This window comes from Saccopteryx leptura, chromosome 1 (assembly GCF_036850995.1).
Source record: "Saccopteryx leptura isolate mSacLep1 chromosome 1, mSacLep1_pri_phased_curated, whole genome shotgun sequence".
Lineage (NCBI taxonomy): Eukaryota > Metazoa > Chordata > Mammalia > Chiroptera > Emballonuridae > Saccopteryx > Saccopteryx leptura.
In genome coordinates, this window is record NC_089503.1 from 28,698,308 (window position 1) to 28,712,749 (window position 14,442).

Sequence of the window (14,442 nt, forward strand, 5' to 3'; positions counted from 1 at the left end):
GTATCGTGCAATATCAAACACATTACATACACTTGTCATTGCATCCTCACTACTGTTCAAGGAGGTACACGTTATTATGATTCCCCATTTTCAAGATGAAGAAACTGAGGTTCAGATAGGTGAAGCAACTTCCCAGGCTCACACAGCCGGTCTGTGGGGCCACAGCCAGAATATCTAAGCACTGCTGACGACTCTTCCCACAGCCTCGCCTCTGCTTCTGCAGCCTGTCGTCGTGGTGGGGCAGCTCCTACTGCACTGGGCCTTGCTTCTGTGCGCAGACTCGCGGCACGTCAGTGAGGAAACGGGGGCCTCCAATGGCAGCTACGGCTTCTCAAGAACCTAGTGAGGAGGACGAGCTGACTCTGGCCCTCTCCCCGCCCCCTAACTAACTCTCTGGATTTGCCTCCTCACCCTTCACGTTGGGCTGAAACTCCCTGTTGGAAACTTCAGGGGACTGGGTTGATGATGGGTAAGAAGAAATAAAGACATTCAGGAGTGACAAGTTTAAAAAGTAGTCAATGTTATTAGATTACTAATAAAAGCCCCTGGATATATTCAGTACTAAGAGCCTGCAAAATACTGATGCCTCATATTGTCCTCACAGCAGCCCCATGAGGTAAGCAGGGCAAACATCACAGCCTTCATTTTACAGGTGAAAACACGAAAGCTTTAAGGAGGTTCAGTGACTTCCGAAGGTCACACAGTTAAATGGTGGAAGACTCTCAAGACTAGTCCCTTCTTCTTCTGACTGACAGGGTAATGGTCGCTCAACCTCCAACTTGAAAATTCCCTGAGATTAATTAATTGCCCATTAGACACAACTAGTGACCCCCAACCCCATTAATGCACCATCACAAAGTATTTATAGTTATTCAATGAGTTTTGTAAAACTCTCAAATCAAATCATCTCTATTAATTCAAAAGTAGACAGGTTACCCATATATTTTAGGAAGAAAGCATTGCAATAATAAAAGCCAACTTGTATATAATATATACTGTAGACCCAGCACAGCCCAAAGTTATTTACAGAACTTGATCCTCACAAATAACCTATCAACCCCCCCTCTTTCACAGACGGGAAAACTGAGGCACAAAGAGGTTAAGTACAGGTCATACAGATAGCATGGGAGAAAGAGGAAACAGCTGGCCGTCTCTGGGGGTGACTGGCCCGTTCTGAGCCAACCACTGCAGGCCTTCCAAGCTCCATGCGCATCTGGACATGGTTCTAACTAGTGTCTCCTAAGGCTGCCTGTTCCTGGAAGCCATGTTCTCTTCAACTATATGAAGGGAACAACTGGGAAAAGGCTGTGAATTCAATGACGAAGAGTAAAGAGAAGTGAACGGGGAAGGAAGGAAGTAATTAATGGCCTGGCCCTCCTGCTTGTATCCTCAACACTCTACCTGCAGAAGCTCACCTGACAATAAGGGCGCCTTGCCTCCTGAGAAGGGTACAGGCATGCACGTCCTGGCCTCAGCTCCCAGGACAGCCACACTCACCTCCTCTGAGCACATTAAGTCTATTCCCGAGTCTCAGCTGGGATCCCCAGGGTGTCCTCTGGCATCACAGCCTGCGTCCTCCAGACGCAGCGAGGTCTCAGGGGACTAGGAGGCTATCCTCCTGGTCTACAGTTGGTGGCGAAGGCTAACTTTTTCATCCCACCTCGTCCCTTGGCGTTCAGTGAATTCTGCTCACACACACAGAGGTCGTGAGAACTGATGCGGGTGGCTCTCCTCTTGCTAACACTGCAGTGTCGCTGGGTCACCCTGCTGGATTCCCGTGATTAAAGGGCTTTGGCAATCACAGTGCATAGCCGAGCCTCATTGAGGGAGAAAACAACCAGCATCACCACACCCAAGTGAATTCAATCATCTCGTGCAACATAAATTTGCTTGATTTCTCTCGCAGCACAGCGCACTGGGCAGGAACATAGAAAAAGGCTAGGAGAACCCACGAACATTGATCTGTTTCAGACTCAGATCACTTTCAAACAAGAAGGTATGCTGAAATCGTGTGCCGGCCAGCTCATCTTGGCAAATTCATAAAATCCTGGCTTAATCTATAACACAAACATGGCATTTATGGCCTCAATATGGCATGTTTTGCATTGCTGAACTAGGCTGCAATTAGATTCTGCTGATTACTGCTCTGTCTGAAAGGCTCAGGTTGTGAGTAAGCTCAGATGGAAATGAAATACCCCTACTTGGAACGGTTTCATATTCCACTGCTTGGGTAATTACCAACATGGCGATGCGTCTGGGAAGCGGGTGGCTTTGTGTCAACAGAAACAGAACAACATTCTTCGGGGTTTGGCTCGTCAGTAGACAGTGTCTAATCAGGCTGCAGCGTCTCAATAGGTGGATTGGTTTAATAAACAATAAAGTTCGTTTGATTTCTCTTGCTGAAGCGAGGGGTGATCGCCCAGAAAGAATGAGGCCTGCGTGACTCCCAGCAAGAATGATCTCCCTGACACGCATTCCTGTGGACATGAAATTCCGTTCCCTGCTTCACTCCTGCATGGATGGGCAGAGCTCAGAAGTTCAGAGCGGGAAGAGGATCCCAGCTGCCAAAGCTCAGGGTTCAGAGAGGAAAAGAAAGTAGAAAGAGCCCAAAGACTCAGACAGGGGCCCCAATCACCCCTCTGCTGAGATTCATGTGACTGTGGACAGTTCTGTAATCTCTCTCTCCTTGAAGTTTCCTAGTAATAAGATAATAAAACCTGCCCTGACTACAACCGACCTCAGAGGGCTGCTGCGATGAGCAAATGAGGAGACAGCCCTAGCAGAGCCAGCAAATGGTAAGGTATTGTTTACACATCGGGGATCACAGGTTATTATTACATTTCCCTGTGGAATATCGTGGAGGGAGCTACGTGACCGGTATCCTCAATCCACCGCCCTCCCAGTCCCCAGAGGCAGCCAGAGCAGATGCGCGGAGGCTGTCGAGGGTGGATGGGGCGCCTGGCCAGGCTCCAGTGGAGCCACTGGGGGTGGACGGCTCACTGGCCAAGGCTCTGTAGCCCGCCCATCATGCCAGCCTTTGAGGATAAGTAAAGACCATTTTGAGGGTCTAATGAGTTATGAGCTAAGAGACCCAATTCTACCATCAGTTCTGCTACTTACTAACTGTGCGATCTTGAAGTCACTTCTCTGTAAAAGAAGGTGTCATATTAGATTAAGGGCCCCCTTTAGGTCTATCTAGTTCTCTGTGCCTCAGTTTCCTCATCTGTAAAATAAGGGCCCTTCCTCAAAGGGTTGCTGCGAGGATTGAGTTGCTGTATGCAAAGCACTTAGAAGCAACAAATGGCAAGGATTGAGCATGAGACAAGCATTAGCTCTCTTGTCCTCATTATAAAAATAAAGGCTGTACAACACAGTGATTATACTTAATTACACTGAAGTGTACACTTAAAAATGGTTAAAATGGTAAATTTTGTTATGTGTATTTTACCATAATTTCTTAAACATTCAAACACATAAATCAGTAAATAAAGGGTCTCCTTCAAAATGAGGCCTGTAGGCTGTTTCTGAAGGCACCTGCAATGTCTCAAAAGCCAAGAGAGACGAAGCCGGCGGGGCCCCTGCAGGCGGGTCCTGCTCCCCTCTGCCCGCTTCCACTGCGCACCTTTGCTCTCTGAGGCAGGTTCATCACGGTGTCTGGCTTGAAGTCGTTCTTGTTCTTCCGGCAGAGCACAGCGGTGATGATGATGATGATGACTGTGACCACGGCGATGGGCGCCAGCACTGCGGCGATGATCCACAGGTTGTTGGGTGGGTTCTTCACCACGGCTGCGGGAAAGAGGCGGTGGGGAGCATATGAGAAGGAGCACTGGGAAGGGGATGGCCACCGGAGAGAAATCCACCCCCCGCCCCCAGACTCAAGTCATGAGATGGTTAAGAGCGTTTGGGATCAGAAAGGCTCTGGCTTTGGGCAAATGATTCAAGGTCTCTGAGTCTCAGTTTCCTCATCTGTAAAATGGGGCAATCATTTTGAGAGGCATCAGTGAGACAAGACACAGATGGTGCTTTGGTAGGTGCTCGTAAAATTGGAGACCTCCTTCCCACCTCTCCAAGTGGCTGGTTGGGGAAGCTTGGAAACACCGCAGTCTAACCAAAAGGATCGGGCTGTTCTCGGGGCCAGAGCGAAGAAAAGAGTCACGGAAGCCAATGTCAGTAGGAAGAATGTGCCGTTAGAACAGGAGGTGCCTCCAGGGGGTGAGGCTGGAATTAGTTAATCAACAACGGGCAACAGGGGGGGTGCTCACACTCTACAGCATGATCGGGGCTGACATTACACAGGTGTATACATTTGTCAAAACTCATCCGATGAGAGGCCCTGGCTGGTTGGCTCAGCGGTAGAGCGTCGGCCTGCCGTGCGGGGGACCAGGCGCTAGAGTGGCTCTGGTCGCGGCAGAGCGACGCCCCAGAGGGGCAGAGCATCGCCCCCTGGTGGGCAGAGTGTCGCCCCTGGTGGGCGTGCCGGGTGGATCCCGGTCGGGCGCATGCGGGAGTCTGTCTGACTGTCTCTCCCCATTACCAGCTTCAGAAAAGTACAAAAAAAAAAACAAAAAAAAACTCATCCGATGAGATACGTAGGATCTGTGCACTTTATTGTAAAGTAAGTTTTACCTAAAAACATCATAAACAAATATTGTACTTGAGGCAATGATATGTGTGCTGAAGTGTTTAGGGCTGAAGTCTACAGATGTCTTCAACCTTGAAATGCATCAAAATTAAGACAGACTAATGGATGAATGGAGGGATAGATAGATGAACAGATACTTGATAATACAAATATAGCAAAATACTCATTGTGGAATCTAGGTGGTAGAAACATGGGAGCTCACCATACAAGTCTTTCAAATTTTTAATAAGTTGGATTAGAAAAATGTAAAAAAAAAAAAGCCCCAAAACCATGAGATGAGAGTGTTTCCCCTGATCAGTGGTGAGGAAGCCTGCAAAACACTTCAGTTCAATCAAAAGAACCAATATGTTCTTAGAACCAAAATAAAGAAAATAGTAATCAAAACAACTGTCTATACAAAGGCGTTACTAGAAGGGAGTGGGGTCTGCAAACAGTCTAGAGCAGAGAAGCAAAGGCCAGGCAAGAGCGGGTCCCGCTGGGCGATGTGCCCTGCCTGGGACAGACGGCGGGGCTGTCCTGGTGGACAAGATCGCTGCAACTCATTGTCTTGGTGTGGTGACCCTGCTCGTTAGTACCACCCAAGTTTGGTGACCCTGTCCATTAGGACCACCCAAGTTCTCTTCTCACACACCCCCTAGATGATCTCATAGACTCATGGCTTTAAATGCCACCTGTGTTCTGATGATGCTCATTTATATATCTCCAACCTCTACCCTGAACTCTAGATTCCTACGTACAACTCCTAGTTCAACTCTCCAATCAGATACTTAAGAGATCTCAATTTAATATGTCCAGAACCCACTCTCAATTTCCCCCCAAAACCTGTCCTTTCTGTGATGTTCTCCATTCAAATAAATGGCAATGTCTTCATTCTAGTTTCTCAGGCCAATAACTATGTCGTTGATGTTGACTTTTCTCTTTTACCTTCACTCAACACACTATTCATCAACAAACCCTGTCTTCTCCACCTTCAAAATATATCCAGGATCTGTTCACTTCTTTCCATCACTGCTGCTTTCATGGTGGTCCACACTACCAACATCTCTTCCCTGAATCCCTGAATTACTCAATGTCCTCCTACCTTACAACTTGTCCCCTGTGGTCTATTTGTAACACAGTGCTGGAATGATACTTTAAAAACCGAGATCACAACAGTCTTCTGTTCAAAACCCTCTATAGAGCCGTGATGGCGAACCTTTTTATAAAAACCGCCCACTTTTGCAGTGCTGGTCAACCTGGTCCCTCCTGCCCAATAGTGGGTGTTCCAGCTTTCATGGTGGGCCAATCGTGGTGCCGTTTGGTTGCTCTGCTACCACCCACCATGAAAGCTGGAATGCCCACTAGTGGGCAGGAGGGACCAGGTTGACCAGCACTGCAAAAGTGGGCAGTTTTTATAAAAAGGTTCGCAGTCACGGCTCTAGAGGCTCCCACCCCACTCAGAGTAAGAGCCAGAGAGTCCTTATAATTTCTATGAGACCTGAAGTGATCTGCCCTCCAACCACCCCAGTCTGGCCTATCGCCCACTGCTTTTCCTTTAACTCACTCTGTTCCTGACAATTGTTCTGTTCCTCAGTGTGCTGGACATGCTCTTGTCTCAGAGCCTTTGCACTGAACCTTCTTTTTTTTTTCTTGTATTTTTCTGAAGCTGGAAACGGGGAGGCAGTCAGACAGACTCCCACATGTGCCTGGCCTGACCAGGATCCACCCAGGATGCCCACCAGGGGGCGATGCTCTGCCCATCTGGGGCGTCGCTCTGTTGCAACCAGAGCCATTCTAGCGCCTGAGGTAGAGGCCATGGAGCCATCCTCAGCACCCAGGCCAACTTTGCTCCAGTGGATCCTCGGCTGTGGGAGGGGAAGAGAGAGACAGAGAGGAAGGAGAGGGGGAAGGGTGGAGAAGCAGATGGGTGCTTCTCCTGTGTGCCCTGGCCGGGAATCGAACCCGGGACTTCCACACGCCGGGCCGACGCTCTACCACTGAGCCAACCGGCCAGGGCCTGCACTGAATCTTCTTTACCTAGACATCCACATGGCTTTCCTACCAATTTCTCAGGCCAATAACTTTGTCATCAGTGTTGACTCTTTGGGACTCTGAACAAGCATCATCCTATCTGTGAGGTCTTTCCTGTGCTCTATATAAAATAACAATCCCGGCCCTGGCCGGTTGGCTCAGTGGTAGAGTGTCAGCCTGGCGTGCAGAAGTCCCGGGTTCGATTCCCGGCCAGGGCACATAGGAGAAGCGCCCATCTGCTTCTCCACCCCTCCCCCTCTCCTTCCTCTCTGTCTCTCTTCCCCTCCCGCAGCCGAGGCTCCATTGGAGCAAAGATGGCCCGGGTGCTGGGGATGGCTCCTTGGCCTCTGCCCCAGGCACTAGAGTGGCTCTGGTCACGGCAGAGTGACGCCCCGGAGGGGCAGAGCATCGCCCCCTGGTGGGCAGAGCGTCGCCCCCTGGTGGGCGTGGCGGGTGGATCCCGGTCGGGCGCATGCGGGAGTCTGTCTGTCTCTCCCGGTTTCTAGCTTCAGAAAAATAGGAAAATAAAATAATAACAACAATCCCAACTCTGGCTGGTTGGCTCAGTGGATAGAGCGTTGGCCCAGCATGCAGATGCCCCAAGTTCAATTCCTGGTCAGTGCACTCATGAGAAGCAACCATCTGCTCCTCTTCCCCTTTCTCTGCCTCTCACCGCCAGTGGCTTGATCGGTCCAAGTGTCGGCCCGGGTGCTGAGGCTAGCTCGGTTGATTTGAGCATCAGCCCCAGGCAAGGGTTGCCAGGTGGATCCAAGTTGGGGCACACACAGGAATCTATCTCTCCACCTCCCCTTCTCTCACTTAAAAAAATAAAACAGTCCCTGCCCCTGGCACTCTCCATCCCCCTCATCCTACTTAATTGTTCTCTAAAGTGGTGCTTCTGAAAATTTAATGGGCACATCAATCACCTGGGAATCTCATTTAAATATGGGTTCTGATTCATGGGAGTGGTGGTGGGGCCTGACATTCTGCCTCTCTAACAAGCTGCCAGGTGGTGCCCATGCAGCAAGCACCCAGGCCACACTTGGAGTGGCCAGGCTCTGAAGCACGTCGTATCACTATCTGACATGATTCACATGTCATCTGTCACCCTCTGCCCCTCTATTAGAATGTACACTCTAAGAGGGCAGGGAATGTTTTATCTCTTGTTCACTGCTTGTATCTACAGGGCCTAGAATAGAGCCTTGCACATAGTAGGTGGTCAATTAAAAGTTGAATTAATACATAAATGAACTACCACTACCCCAATTGCAATTTGGTTCCTCATACAGATTTTCCTACAGAATAGAGTAATGGGCAGTGACAACAAGAAGTACTATCCCCTTGGTAGTTCTGGTCCATATTTTAAATTAATATACTGTCAATTTGGTTTATATATCAATATCTTGGTAAGTCTGGTTAGCATGAGTTGCTGAACGCTGGGGGCTCTAGACTGGCAAAGCTGAGGACCAGACGCTGGAATCTAAGGACCCCACTGGGAAGGGCCACATGGTGAGGACCTTCCTGGGAGCCAGCCCGTCTGCCTCTCAGACTGCAGCTGCCCTGACCACAGCGGGGACCTTGTTCGCCGAGATCTGCCTCTCATTGGGCAGCATGTTGTCCTGGCGTGCTATTAGCAAAAAAGAACTTCTTTTCCCCAGTTTTATCAATCGGTGATTAATCACATTATTAACTTCTGAAAACAGCTCATTAGATAATGTGCTTCTGTTGACATTAAACACTTAACTGCTCTTGCTTTTAGTAATTTGGTATTTATATGTGAGTTTTAGGCCTTCAATATTTTTTTAAAGCTTAGCACTGCTGTGGAAAACATCAGTACACCTCTTTTTGGCTGTGCTATTCTATCCCGACAAAGAAAAACGTGTAGTGTATCATCATGATACCCTAAATATATTTCTATTTTTCTCATGAGCAAGAATGACATATTTACACAGGTTCTGCTTTTCCGTTACGGTGGGTATGTTCCTTTTTGGTGCCATTTATAAAATGCTTTACCTTCTATTTAAACAAGGAGAGAATAGATTTATCTTGTGGACATTAATAAATTCATTTCACAGTCAAAGAGACAGTAAAGTTAGGTCAACTGAAGTCATCCAAACACAATATATTCATTGGCATAATGATCTAAAACTACAAAGTCAAGCACAGAGGTGAAAAGAAACAAATGGTTATTTAATTGGCAAGAACCATGGCAGAGGAAGGGTAGGGAAAGGAGACGTGTGCTGAGCATCCACTGTGCTTTCGGCGCTGTGACAGGTCCTCTGCCTGGGTGCTAGCCTTATCCCCAGTTTGCAGGTAGGTAAACTGAACCCCGAGGATGTTAGGTGATTTTATGAAAAGTCATCTTTCTGAAATACACAATGGTCGGTTCTGAGTTAACGCATATGAATGGGAGTGTGAGTGAGCACACATGTGTATGCACATACACACACATGTATTTGACAGAAAGAATGAAGTCAAAGGATCTACATAACCCAAACTATTCTCACATGGAATACATGTTGAAAGAAGAAGAAATCTATTTAGAATGTTCCCAGCTCATTTTTCTGTGGCTGTCTAAACATCCGAGTTCGTGACTGCTGTGAGTGGATGGGGGGGGGGGGGTCTAGCCCAGGGCCCAGCAGCTGGTGAAAGCTTGGTCCACATTGCCCTCCTGCCCAAATCACCCCAGGGCTGTCATCCCACTCGGGCTGTGGCCCAAGAGGCTCATGTGCTCATGGCTCCCCATCCACACTCATTGCCACTGTCCTCCTCTGCCTAGAACCTTGTCCCTAGAACCCTCAGGTGGTCACTCAAAAGTTAGTACCTCGGTGATCTTCTTGACCCCCTCCCCCCAACAACTGAAAATCACAACCATTATCTCTTCAACATCCGCTTGTCTTTCCCTGCTTAATTTTTCTCCATGGCACTTTTTAGCATCTAATGTTAATTTGACCTGCCCACTCAGGAATGCAAGCCCCACGAGGACAGGTTTTGTCTATTTTTGTTCATTGCTGATCTCCGGTGCCCAGAACAGTTCCAGGCACATATTAGGTGCAAAGAAAGTGTTTGTTGAAAACAATGAATTAGCATGAGATCCTTTCACCAAAGGGTCAGTCTACTGCTTCCCGTAAATGATATTTTTGAGATAAATGTCTGATGGCCATGTAAGGTACACCAATTCCTGCTCTGGTCTGGTTCTGGGTGGGGAGAATTTTTTTTTCTACTCCATCAGCTAGATAACCACAATGAAGGGCCCCTCGCTCCAGATCCTGCAAAGGGAGCAGATAAAAACCTTCACAGGAAATGCACCCACTTCTTTAGGATGCACTACTAGTAGGGACGAGGGTCAAGTGGCATTGCACACTCCACAGTAGGGCACTGCACACAGTGCACTGCACACTCGCCCCAGAACTAGCGATCTGGAAGATGCCGGAACAGAGAACATTAACACCCCCCTTCAGAGGGACAAGGTGTTTGTTCAACATTGTTACTCTACCTGAAGTGCGGACCTCAGATTCACATTGCAGGGTGATTTCAAAACTATTAGGGGAAAACGGGATTTACAACATCTCTGCTCCTCCTCCTCTTCACTGGTCTCAGCTCCCTGCCCCTCAGGCCCCGGGCGTGGAGGCATTTACCAGGGTCTGACCTCTACTACTCTACTATCCTCTCCCCAGGCACTTCGATTTCCTCCAGGATTTTAACTCTGTATCTACAATGTCCTCAAAAGTCACAGTGTTAACTTTCACTTCTCTGCTCAGATCCAGGCTTCAGTTCCAACAACTTTCTTCCTTAACTTCAGCCCTCAACAGCCCATCAACACCCCTTCAATACCCCAGCAGCCCCCCTTAATTTCTCATTACTTTAAGCTCAGCCTGGCCCAGGCGGAATAAATTACCTCTCCCTTCTGAAAACGCTTCTCTTCAATCCCTTTCCTATTTTCCTTAATAGCACCCTATTCTGTGAATTACATGGGCTCTTAACCTTCAAATCACCTTTCCTTCTTCATTCCCTTTCTCCTTTAGTCCTTCTACCTTATGGATAACTGAGATACCCAGCTACCACTTACAAAGTGCTTTAATGGGCGCCCCAGGATTGTACTACGCCCTTTACACGCAATAATTATCTCATTCAGTCCTCCATGTGGCTCTATTAGGTGTTGTTGTTTTTTTTCTTAACCACTTTACAGTTGAGGAAAATGAAGGTCAGAGAGGACCATTCACTTGCTTCTGAGCTCCACAGCTACAAAGTCGAAGAGCAGGGGTTTAAACCCAGGTCTGTCTCATTGCAAAGGCTCAGATCTCAACTGCCTCGAGTCAGCCACCCCACCGTGGGCCTCCCTCAGGGCCCGGCACTGGCATTTAGCAAAGATCAGTCCTTCGCCTTCACAAGAACAGAGCGAGGCAGTAGTTGGGGCTGGATATTCAAAGCTAAATGAGATGTGTTTCCTGCTTTTAAAGAGCTCATGAGGGAGAGAGAGAAAACAACTTGTCTGCTCATGTGATAAGGGCGATGGGACTAAGAAAGATGGGGGGAGGGCACTCCACTTCCGGATGGAGGGAGGCGTCAGAGAAACGGGATGTGTGTGGCTGGAGCGTTAGGTACAGAGAGAAAAGTAGGAGGTATGGCTGGAAAAGTGGCCAGAGACCAGGCTGGGGAGGGATCTGAACCCTGGTTGAGTACCTGTTATGAAGAGCTTGAAAGATCCATCTTACTGAGTTTGGATTTTATTCTGTGAGCAAGAACCATCAAATATGTATATATTTTTAATGGAGTCGAGGTAAGATCAGAATCTGTGTTTTCCAAAGTGCATGTAATGACTCTAATTACAGCAGGGACGGTACATCAATGGCAACGTGACGGAGGCTGAGTTATTTGGGAAGCACCTGCCAAGTCCAAGAGGACCTAATGATGAAATAGAGAAAAGGGAAGACATCCCTGAGGAAGGCACTGAGAGGACCAAGCGGACTTGGGGGAGACAAAGAAGCAAGGCGGAGAGACAGCAGCTTTGGAGCCAGGCAGAACGGGGTCTGGATCCCGGCTCTCTGAGTCCTAGTCCAGCCTCTGGGTAATCCCAAAGGCTCCACGCACCTCTGCTGTGAGACGATCTCTCTCCCACCATGCTCTCAACCTTCCACTGGTACCCTTCTGTTGCTCCAGTGAGAGGAGAAAGTGAGAAAATCCATGTAAAGCAATGAACACACAGCTGCCACAGGGGAGAGTATTCAAAGGGGCAGCTATTATTTTTAATATGCTTTCTCTGCCCGCTCTTTCCAGATGCCCTTCGGAGCGCACTCTCCCTCCGCCCACGCCTGTATCACATTGCCTCCTGTAGCGCTTCTGCAGTCCACTCCTCTCTGCTCCTTACAGGCAGGGACCAGGTCTTCCAGCACCGAGGCAGCTCCTGTGGGACTCTAGAAATGCTTATTGAATCAAATTATCTTTAATTCCCCAGTAAACAAATACAATCTCAGCTACGATGATTTTTTTTTTTTAGCTATTCAATAGACTATACCAAGGAGGACAAGTGGGTAGGATTTGGGCATAGAAATATCATTACTATCATTCTTATATTCACAACATACTTTTACCCAGCACCTATGGCTTCACACACACACAGCTGATCGATTTTAAAACCTTCCAGTACAGAAATATGTTTAGCTCTGGGTCCATTAACAGAAGCTTAGGGAATCACTTTGACTTGCAGCAAACATTCAATGGCATTACAAATAATGAATGGAAAGACTATCCCCTTACGGTCAGCTTGCAGAAGGACCACGTGATGCAAGGTCAAGGCCATCCTTTGGGAGTCAATGGTGCTCAGGATCTTGGCAGCTGCAGTCCCCAGCAAAGGCTTCCCGTTGTACAGGGTGTAGTAAGTCAGCTCCGCTGGGTCCTTGGGTCCTGGCACCCGCTGCATCTTTACCATCTTTCAGGAAGAAAGAAGCCATGTTTACTGGGCATCCTGCACAGACCCCACAATCACTCGGGCGATCGCAGGCTCGCCCCTGCCTGCCGAAGCCTTCCGTGGCCAACCGGACCCACAGAGGGTATTGAAGACATCAACCTCAAGGTACCTGCATATTACCAAGACCGCCAGAAGCCCTGCTATTGCTGGAGGGGGAGATGGAGGAGAAATATGAACATCTGGAGAGCACAGTGTGAGACTGGAGAAGAAAATGCTGAAATGGTGATGTCTTCCACCCTCCAGAGAACTCTGGCCTCGTTTGAAAATAGGCCTCCACATTAATTCAGGGCATGTTAAGTTATTCTCAAACAAGATTTCTAATTTCAAATTCCTGCAACTGCCAGAGAGGGGGGAAAATGAACTTATATGTCCACAATTCAAAAGATCTCTGGTAAAAGCAGTACCTAGAGACTCAAAGTTCTTTTTCTAAAATAACCTTTGTTGCTTTTCTTCACTGCACAACTTACGCATATTCACTACAGAAAATTTGAAAATAACAGAAAAGCATCGAGAAATGAGACAAAATAAAAACAGTCTGTACTCCCTCCACCAACAAGCTAATGACTATAACCATTTTGAACTATTTGCTTCTATTCTTTATTTATTCCCACATAAAACTTTTATTTATTATTTTACAAAATTATTTATAATACTCTCTATATAGTATAACATTGCTATGTTCCCTTGTTTCCTTAAATGATCTTAAATATAATAAAAGCATAAATGTTCATTCTAATTCACACCTCATAAATTATTTAGTAATTTCTTTATTGTTAAACACGTAAATTTTTACTCATTTTTCAGCACGGTAACCAACAATTAGAAATCATTACAAATACATAAAACATAAAATTTAATACCTACATAATATTCTACTTTATGCATGCCTCATACACTTAACTAACCCTTCATTTTTGAGCATTTAGGTTGTTATCAAGTTTTCACTATTAAAATTAACAATTGATAGACATTATAGTACAGTATAATGTTGTTCCAAAGTGTATATTACAGTTTATGGGTTCATAGGATATTGAAAGATATTACAAAAATGTTTATAGCAGCATTGTTAATAGCAAAATAACCTGAAAATTCAAAAGTCACTAACAGTAGAATGGATAAATGAGTTATGGTATTACAGGGGCTCCTCAGGTTACGACAGTCTCAACATATGACATTTCGAGTTTACGATGCTCACTCTCATAAAAACTTTAAAAAATTGAGACATGTTTCAGGTTATGCTGTTAGCACTGTACTTATAGACTACGTGGGTGAACTAGTTTGGGTGCTATGGCGGAAGAATACGCAGTAACACGGCCAAAGAGCGAGGGAGTTGGCGTTCCCCAGTACATTTACCTGCGCCATTTTGGACTGTTAAAAGCACAAGTGTTCCGTTTGTGTTAGGCTAGTGTGTGTTTCAACTTACACCAAAATTCAGGTTATGTCACTGTTGTAGAAATGGAACTGTGTCATAATCCGAGGACCCCCTGTAGTCACACAATGAAATATTATAGAGCAGTAGAAATGAATTCCAGCTGTTTGTATCAATATGAGTGATTGAGGAAAAAAAAAACCACAGAATATAAAATTCAAAAACAGGCAAAACCAAGTGGCGTACCGTTTAAGGATACACACATGGATGGTAAAACATATACAGAAAATACAAGCATGATTTAATACAAAATTCAGAAGCATACTCAACTCTGATAGAATGAAAGAAAGTATGTATAATAAAAGAGGACATAAAAAGCTTCTGAGGTAAGATAAAAATAACGTTCTTATCCTTTGGGTGTGGGTTCCTTTTATTACTGGTCTTTAAACTCTA

At 46.6% G+C, this 14,442-nt stretch overlaps 1 protein-coding gene across 6 annotated transcripts in view; it reads right to left on the reverse strand.

Moving 5' to 3' along the window:
• The window catches only part of KIAA1549L (KIAA1549 like), a 286,634-nt gene that overhangs the window by 90,808 nt on the left and 181,384 nt on the right, over window positions 1-14,442 (reverse strand). For all 6 annotated transcript variants that reach the window (XM_066363574.1, XM_066363557.1, XM_066363547.1 and 3 more), the window contains 2 exons: window positions 12,410-12,581; window positions 3,623-3,786 (listed from right to left, as the gene is read on the reverse strand). In XM_066363574.1, the coding sequence (XP_066219671.1) occupies window positions 3,623-3,786; window positions 12,410-12,581 (336 nt within the window). The remainder of the gene's footprint in view (window positions 1-3,622; window positions 3,787-12,409; window positions 12,582-14,442) is intronic.